The 8,764-nt window shown below is 47.4% G+C and overlaps 1 protein-coding gene across 1 annotated transcript; it reads right to left on the reverse strand.

Moving 5' to 3' along the window:
• Positions 1-7,421: 7,421 nt before the first annotated feature.
• On the reverse strand, positions 7,422-7,840 carry LOC100525679 (large ribosomal subunit protein eL39). The gene has a single exon (XM_003122798.6). It carries the CDS (start codon positions 7,787-7,789, stop codon positions 7,634-7,636), a length of 156 nt encoding a protein of 51 aa, XP_003122846.1. The 5' UTR covers positions 7,790-7,840; the 3' UTR covers positions 7,422-7,633.
• Positions 7,841-8,764: the final 924 nt, after the last annotated feature.

Consider the following 8,764-nt stretch of genomic DNA (forward strand, 5'->3'; position numbering starts at 1 on the left):
GCCATTCCCAGGCCGCTGGGTGTAAAAGGAAAAGGAAGGGATGTGGGCATTGCTGACGCTGAAAGCTGGGTCTGCTCCCTTTGTGCTGCTTGCCCAGGAGGGCGTATTTTTGGGAAGGGGTGTGTTCTGAAAGTGGGGAGGAAGTGGCCACTCCATTGGAAAGAATCTGCCACCCTGCCTTCCAGCTGAAAAATCAGATAGAGTCTGTTCTTCTCCATGGGCAGCAGGGAATGGAATGGCCAAAAGCCTTTTTTTTTTTTTTTTTTTTTTGTGGAGGGATTGTATGAAAGAACATGATGTCTTAGTCTCACAAAGGGAAAAAAGATAAGGGAAAAGTAGCGAGTTAGAAAGTCCATTGTGTATGTTATCTCTGTTATTTTAGATTAAGAAAAAGTAAATATGGCAGACCAGGATCACATCGTATGCCAGCCTGGTCCAAATTCATTGCTTTTATTTTTTTTTTCCCCTTGGTTTTGCATTTGGGCAGAGGGCTCTCCCTGGGAGTTTTTTTTCTGGCGCTCAGCACCTCCTCGCCTTGCTAAAGAGAATAGGAGGCCCACCAAGTCAAGAAAGGGAGTCACAGAGGAAAAAAAACTCTTCCCAGACTCTTAAGACATTTAGAAACCTTTGGCCTGTACATATCACTGTGCTTAAAAATATATCCTTTTGCAGACTTTCCGTCGTGGCACAGTGGAAATGAATCCGGCTAGGAACCATGAGGTTGGGGGTTTGATCCCTGGCCTTGCTCAGTTGGGTTAAGGATCCTGCATTGCTGCGGCTGTAGTGTAGGCTGGCAGCTGTAGCTCTGATTAGACCCCTAGCCTGGGAACCTCCATATGCTGCAGGTACAACCCTGAAAAGCAAAAAAAAAATATATATATATATATATATATATCTCCTTTTGGGGTGGGGATATAAAAAGCTGGGTGTCATTACAACACAGGATTTTCAAATGGAAAAATAACGGAGAGGTTGGGCACACCCACTCCACACCCTTTATGATGGCTCTCATTTTTTTTTAAGTCTTGCAGTTTCCTGGTGCCTCAACAGGTTAAGGATCTAGCATTGTCACTGCTGTGGCCTTGTTTACAGCTGTGGCTTGGGTTCAAGCCCCTGTGCTGGAACATCCGCATGCCACAGGTGAAGCCAAAAAAAAAAAAGTTATTTTTTAGGGCTGCAAGTGTGGCACATGGACGTTCCCAGGCTAAGGGTTGAATCGGAGCCACAGCCACAGCAACATCTGTGACCTACACCGCAGTTCATGGCAATGCCGGATCCTTAACCCACTGAGGGAGGCCGGGATTGAACCCACATCCTCACAGATCCTAGGGAATTCCAGAACCTGAATTTTCATTTTGTCCTGGGTCCTGAAAAATATGTAAACTTTACTTTGGATTTCTCTTTTTAGTATGCTTATTTTTCACGTAGCAGCCTAAGGGTTCTTTTAAAATAAACCACAGGATGAGTTCCCATTATGACTCATCTGTTTAAGAACCCAACTAGTATCCGTGAGGATGCAGGTTCAATCCCTGGCCTCCCTCAGTGGGTTAAATATCCAGTTTTGCCATGAGCTGAGATATAGGTCTAGGATGCAGCTCGTATCCGGCCTTACTGTGGACTCCACTTCAACCCCTAGCCCAGGAATTTCTATATGCCACAGGTGTGGCCTAAAAAAGAAAAAAAACAAAAAACAAAAAAAACCCGAGTTCTCTTGTGGCTCAGCGGGTTAAGGATCTAGCATCACTGCTGTGGCGTGAGTTTGATCCCTAGGCCCAGAACTTCCACATGCTTTGGGCATGGCCAAAAAACAAAATAAAAAATGAAGTGAAATAAAACAAACCATAATGTGATTATGCCACACCCTTGACTCAACCTTCCAATGGCTGTCATTCCATTAGAACAAAACCCAAATCCTACAAGGCTCTGCATGTACTGACCCCTCATCGACCTTTTGGGTTTTGGTTTTTTTTTGTTTTTGTTTTTTTTTTGGTCTTTTTAGGGCCTCATCTGCCACATATAGCATATGGATGTTCCCAGGCTAGAGGCTGAATCTGAGCTGCAGCTGCCAGCCTACGTCACAGCCACAGCAACTCAGGATCGGAGCCATGTCTGCAGCCTACACCATAGGGCAGTGCTAGACCCTTAACCCACTGAGCAGGGCCAGGGATCAAACCTGTATCCTCACAGTTACTAGTCGGGATCATTACCGCTGAGCCACAGTGGGAACTCCATCACCTCTTCATCTCTCCTTTACCCTCTTCAGCCTTCTTTCTCCCCAGAAAATGGCACAGTGGCCTTTCAGCTCCCTAGTGCTCTGACCTCTACCCTGCCTTAGGATGCGTGTTTTGCCTTCCTAGAAACCAGTGGCCTCCACCTCCCTCCAGGTTTTTTGTGGGGGAGAGGGTTGTTGTTTGTTTGCCTAAACTTTTTTTTTTTTTTTTTTTTTTTTTTTTTTTTTTGCTGACAGTCAGCACTTTATTATCAAGGAACCATGGTCTGGGAAAGGGGAGGCCGGGATGGACAAGACCAGCAGCCATTCTGGTGTGTTTTCCTGGAGTTCCTCCACGCAGGTTTCAAGGAAACAACTTTGTGCATGAAATCCCCAGAGGGCAGCACTGTGACCGCCAAGCAGCAGGGCTAAGAGGAGCGCCTTGGGCACAGGGACAGCGGGGCTTCCATGTCAGGCTCCACATCAATGGGCGGAATGCCTTGGGCTCAAACCCTCCAAGGGCCAGGACGTCCTTGAGGCAATTCAGAATGTCCCTGTTTTGGGTGTCTTCCTGATGCCCGAACCGGTTGCACAGGAAGCAGAGCATGACCAGGCCCCCGGGCAGAGGCTGCAGCTCTTTCAACATTGCATCCTCAGCGAGCGGCACCTTGCCAGGCAGGGAGCCCAGGCCCACATAGGGTCCACCTGGCGTGGGTGCCAGAGAAGAGGGGAAGAGCTGCAGACCAGAAGAACCTGTTTTTGCCTCTTATTCACCTCACAGGTCTCAGCTCAAATATCACATTTTACGAGTCTTTGTTTGTTTGTTTTTTAGGGCCACACCTGCGGCATATGGAAGTTCCCAGGCTAGGGGTCAAATCAGAACTGTAGCTGCTAGTCTACACCACAGCCACAGCAACGCCAGATTCGAGCAGTGTCTTTGATCTACACCACAACTCACAGCAACATTGGATCCTTAACCCACTGAGCGAGGCTAGGGAATCGAACCTGCAACCTCATGGTCCCTAGTTGGATTCATTTCCCCTGGGCCATGACAGGAACTCCTACAAGTTTTTTCTTTTTTTTTTTTTTTGCCGCCACACCTTCAGCTAGTGAAAGTTCCCCGGGCCAAGAGTGGAACCTGCATCCAGATGCAGCCTGCACCACAGCTCTGGCAACACTGGATCCTTAATCTGCTGCACCTCAAGGGAAGTTCCTCACATATCACATTTTAAAAGAAGCTTCCATAGTTCCCTTGTGGTGCAGCTAGGTTAAGGATCCAGCGTTGTCATGGCAGCCGCTCAGCTTGCTGCTGTGGCGTGGGTTTGATCCCTGACCCCAGAACCTCCACATGTCCTGGGTAGGCAGAAAGAAAAGAAAGAAAGAAAGGAGCTTCCCTGTTAAGCTAGGTTTCAGAAAGTGAAGCTGGGGAGTGGGGGGGGGGGACACGCAGGACTGTTATGTTAATAGGGAAAACAATTCTAGGGAGCAAGAGGGAGGAATTGGAAGAGAAGCAGGAAAGGAGGAAGTGCCAATGCGAGGATGGGCTGGCCATCTCCAAATGCAGCAGATGGCTTCATCTGCAGCACCACATCCCCAGAAGTCGAAGAGACTGTCTCGGGACAAGCATCAGAGGCAAGGGAAGCGGGGATATTATCCTCTGGCTCCTATCTGCCAGCGCTTAAAGGTTCAGCCATGCGATGTTATCTCCCCTGCATTTCCAGGCTGAGTGTGGGCAGGGATGCCGAGAAGGCCTCCAGGTAGCACAAACAGAGCGACATCAGAGCAAGAAGCCAGAGAGCTGAGGTACACACCTGGAGCAGTATGTACCTGTGTGAAATCCTTAACACTGCACAGAGTTAGACCAAGGACAAGTAAAACTGAGAAGACACAAAGTGAAGCAATAAAACTGAGACCCTAGGAGTTCCCACTGTGGCTCAGCAGGTTAAGAACCTGATGTCACCTCTGTCAGGATTCGGGTTCAATCCCTGGCCTTGTTCACTGGGTTAAAACTCTGGTGTTGCCGCAAGCTATGGCGAAGGTCTGAGATGCGGCTTGGATCCTGCATTGCTGTGGCTGTGGCACAGGCTTCAGCTGCAGCTTCGATTCAACCCCTAGCCTGGGAACTTCCATTTGCCACAGATTCGGCCATAGAAAGAAAGAAAAAAAAAAAAAAAAACTGAGACCCTTACCCCGAACCACTCCAACCCTACCCAGGTCATCCTGTGTATTCATTCACTGGACAAATGATTTTCGAATACCTCCGAGCCAGAGTACGCTAGTGACAGTGATACAAGTAGTAACAGGGACACACCATTGCTGCCTTCGAGGAGCTGACAGTCTAATTAGGTTGATGGTTAAAAAACAATTGTATGAGAGAAAAAAGATAAAATTCACAGTCATGATAAACTGTGACAGTGTACAAACAAGGAGCCGAGAGAGAGAGAGAGAGAGAGAGAGAGGGAGAGGGAGAGAGAGAGAGAGAGAGAGAGAGGGAGAGGGAGAGGGAGAGGGAGAGGGAGAGGGAGAGAGAGGGAGAGGGAGAGGACCAGTGGGCTGGAACTCAGGGGAGGAGGGGACGGTGGCGTGAGATGAGGCAGGAGGCGTGGACAGGAGCCAAATCACGTAGGTCTTGCTACTTTCCTCAAAGAAGCCTGTTTTCTATTTTCCTTCAGCCTATTTATTTGTGTCTTTAATTGCTTGCTATCTGCCTACGTGACTACACTAGAAGCCCCATGAAGTCAAGGACCAGACTCGCATTTTTGTTCTCCAAGGCATAGCCAGTGCATGAAGCACAGTGCCTAGAGCCCAGCAGGCTTCAGTGAAGGATAATCTGCTGAATACAGGAATGAATGGATATGAAGGCGCTTGGTGAGGGGAATAAGAACGGAAAGCTCAATGGCAGCAGGCTCTCGTAATCAGATGCGTCCATCTCCACATCAGGGGACCAGCAATCCTCCAAGTGTGTGGACCGAGTCTTCCTGGGCTCTGCTTGAGGGAGCAGGAAATGCTCCATTGTCTTATCTGATCATATCTGAATTAATTAAAACATCTTTATTTCTGTTTAAAACTTTCAATCAGTTTGCACTGAAGCCCTAGGAGCCAGATTACTTTTGGAAGAGGAGCTCTGGGGAGTTTTGTTTTATCGGAAAGGAATCCAACTAGCATCCATGAGGATTTGGATTTGACCCCTGGCCTCACTCAGGGGGTTAAGGATCTGGTGTTGTCATGAGCTGTGGTGTAGGTTGCAGATGAGGCTCGGATCCCTCATTGCTGTGGCTATGGTGTAGGCCAGCAGCTATAGCTCTGATTTAACCCCTAGCCTGGGAACTTCCGTATGCTGCGAGTGTGGCCCCAAAAAGCAAAAAAAAAAAAAAGAGGATCTCCATAACCTGACTCTGATCCATTACATGTTTCAGTAGTGTGATGTAAGGTCTAAAATTATAGTAGTATTCTGTCCTTCCTTCACGGCTGGTAAAATGGGGAGGGCCTCAAATGGCCTAACCACATGGTCCCCTCCCTGCTCTGCTCCCCAAGCCAAATAACCCTCCATATCAAATAGACCAGGTGCAGGTCTTGCTTATCCATGAGTATCAGGTTTCAATTCCCTGCCAGCCTATGGAATTGTTCAAACAAACCAATCCCATCCTCCCTAAGGAACCAAGGGGCACCTCCCTCACTTGATACTACAAACCTTGCCTCCCACAGACCCTGGTAATTCACTCCTTTCCTGAATGCAACCCCCCACATGGCACTGCATGTGCAGTGTCCTCCTCCTGCAGACTGTGAGTACATGGACTAATAAACTGCTGTCTGTCTCATTTGTCCAGTGTCACGTGGCCATCCCCATGTGACATGGGGCATCCCTCCCTCCACCGCAGGGAGGGACCGAAATGTAAAATATGATGGGACATTGACATTGAATAGGAGGTGATCAAAGCAAAAATTAGCAAGCAGCAGGAAGTTCCCTTTGTGGCTCAGTGGGTTACGAACCCAAGTGTTATCCATGAGGATGCGGGTTTGATCCCTGGCCTCGCTCAGTGAGTGGGTTAAGGATCTGGCATTGCCATGAGCTGTGGCGTAGGTCACAGGTGCAGCTAGGATCCTGCATTGCTGTGGCTGTGCAGTAGTCTGGCTGCTGCAGCTCAGATTCAACCCCTAGCCTGGGAACTTCCATAAGCTGCGGGTTTGACCCTAAAAAAGCAAAAAAAAAAAAAAAAAAAAAAAAAAAGTAAGCAGGACTACATCAAGCTAAAACGCTTCTGCATGGAATTCCCTGCTGGCTCAGCAGGTTAAGGACCCGGCGTTGTCACTGCTACGGTTCTGGTTACTGCTGTGGTGGGAGTTCCATCCCTTGCCTGGGAACTTTCACAGGCTTTAGAGCCACATGCTATATGCTGAGACTTATGTAAAACTTTACAATGTGACATTGTTTTCCTTCTCCGAGAGACTTTCTGTATCTGAGGTAACTGGCAGTCTCACTCCCCCCATTTGTGCAGTTTTAGGGAAGTTGGCGATTGCTAACATAGTAAAGAGGGACGTGTGTCCCCAGGCAGTGGTACAGGAAAGAGAATCACATTTTTCGAGGGTTCCTGACAGTGCAAGACTTTTTTCAAGAGTTCTCTGTAGAATTTGCAGTACAAAAATAGGTGTGAACTGTGTGCCCTTTGGAAAGGAATGAGTTGGCCACTGTAGGGCTAAGATTGGTATTGTTCAGAGAATGAAATTCCTGTTCACTGATGTTGTTTTGGGTTGGGCTGACCTTATGAACTGGATTTCTTTTCAGATGGGTGTATTTTTCCTTATTGCAAATTTCCTTCAATTCATCAGCAGAAATTCTAGCCACTTAACTGGGAGCTTGTGACCCTGGTTTGGACGGCTTATGTACTTGCCTTTCAACAAACGTGGATTGATTTCTTGTTCCGTAGCTTCTGCTTGGCACTTCCCGCTTTCCCTGTGGAACGCCATCTTTAGCCTTCGGTCACCACGCTGATCCCCCTATGAATCACTTCCTTTGGGTCACTTGAGTTTTTTTTCTTATAAGAGAATCGAATCTTTTTCAACAACCAAGTTAAAAAATAAAGACATTCCTAGGTTCCTGCTTTACCATTCATTCGCTGGTCCCAGGGCTTCATGACTTACTTGCAATTCATACATTCATCACCATGTTTATCCATACCATAGGGATCTCCCGGGTGCTCAAAGGGGCACTGCATTTTCTTTTTTTTTTTTTTTTTTTTTTTCCAAGGAGAGGCCTTCACATGTTTATTACTGAGGCAAAGCGCTATACAGAAACAACAACATAAAGAGAACCCATTTCCAGATATATCCAACGGTGGCTGTGCCGTTTTCAGTGATATGGTAAGATGCAAGGAAATAACTGCCACACAGCATCAATATGTGCACCACCTCACACGTGGAGGCTCCTTAGAGACCCAGCTTGGTTCTTCTCCAATGTCTTCTCTTTGAGTTGTACCTGATTTTATTACCAGTTTTCATCCGAATCCATTGGGGGATGGGACGATTCTGCTTTTGCTTCTTGGCCAAGAATCGCTTGATCCTGAAAGTCTTATGAGAAGACATGGCGAGGAACTAATTCAACCACACACAGGACGGCGGAGAAGAGCAGAGAGCTGCATTTTCTAGCACAATCCATACCGTGCTGGGGCAGCCCTAAGTCCTATCAAGGTAGCTGACCGCTGCCTGAGGGAACGCATTTTCTATGGATTTTCCTGCCCACATGTGTTTATTTTACTGATTTATCTGCAACCTATCTTCCTGCAAGAAGAAATCAGGGCTGCTTATAAAAATGCAAACATTACAGGAAGATCAAATAAATTTGAAATAAGAAACAGGAGGGAAAGCAAAGGTAAGGAAGTAAGATGCAGGTGGTAAAGTCTTTGCTGTAGATGGGACAGAAGTTGGCTCAGAGCCCCCCTGTAATCAGTGCAAGAGAGAAAAATGGTGAATTACAAAATGCATGGTGTCCCTGAAGTATAAACACACCAGCTGCACAGGCGCAGCACAATTGTTCTAACACTACAATGTCAGAGTTTCGTGATGCCAATGCAAGTTCAAGGATCCAGCATTGTCACTGCTGGGGCTTGGGCCCTGGCTTTGATGCAAATTAGATCCCTGGCCCAGGAACCTCTGCATGCCATGGGTTCGGTCAAAAAAAAAAAAAAATACAATAGGGAGTTCCCATTGTAGCTCAGCAGGTTAAGAACCCAGCTAGTATCCATGAGGATGCTGGTTCGATCCTTGGCCTTGATCAGGGGGTTAAGGATCCAGCGTTGCCGAGAGCTGCAATGTAGGTCACAGATGAGACTTGGATCCCTAGTTGCTGTGGCGGTGGCGTAAGCAGGCAGCTACAGTTCTGATTCATCCCCTAGCCTGGGAACTTCCGTATGCCACAGGTGCAGCCCTAAAAACAAAAACCAAAAAAGCAATCAAATAACTACAGTGGATCCTTCCAAAGGAGTTAGTGAACAGTATCCTAGTAACATGTTTCTCAAAGCATGGGAAGGATTGCCTGGGCCCTCCTCATATACCAAAGCA

Source organism: Sus scrofa, chromosome 2 (assembly GCF_054392235.1).
Source record: "Sus scrofa isolate SSC_HxYL_T2T_F1_AM1 chromosome 2, Sscrofa_HxYL_maternal_Yorkshire_Landrace_v2.0, whole genome shotgun sequence".
Lineage (NCBI taxonomy): Eukaryota > Metazoa > Chordata > Mammalia > Artiodactyla > Suidae > Sus > Sus scrofa.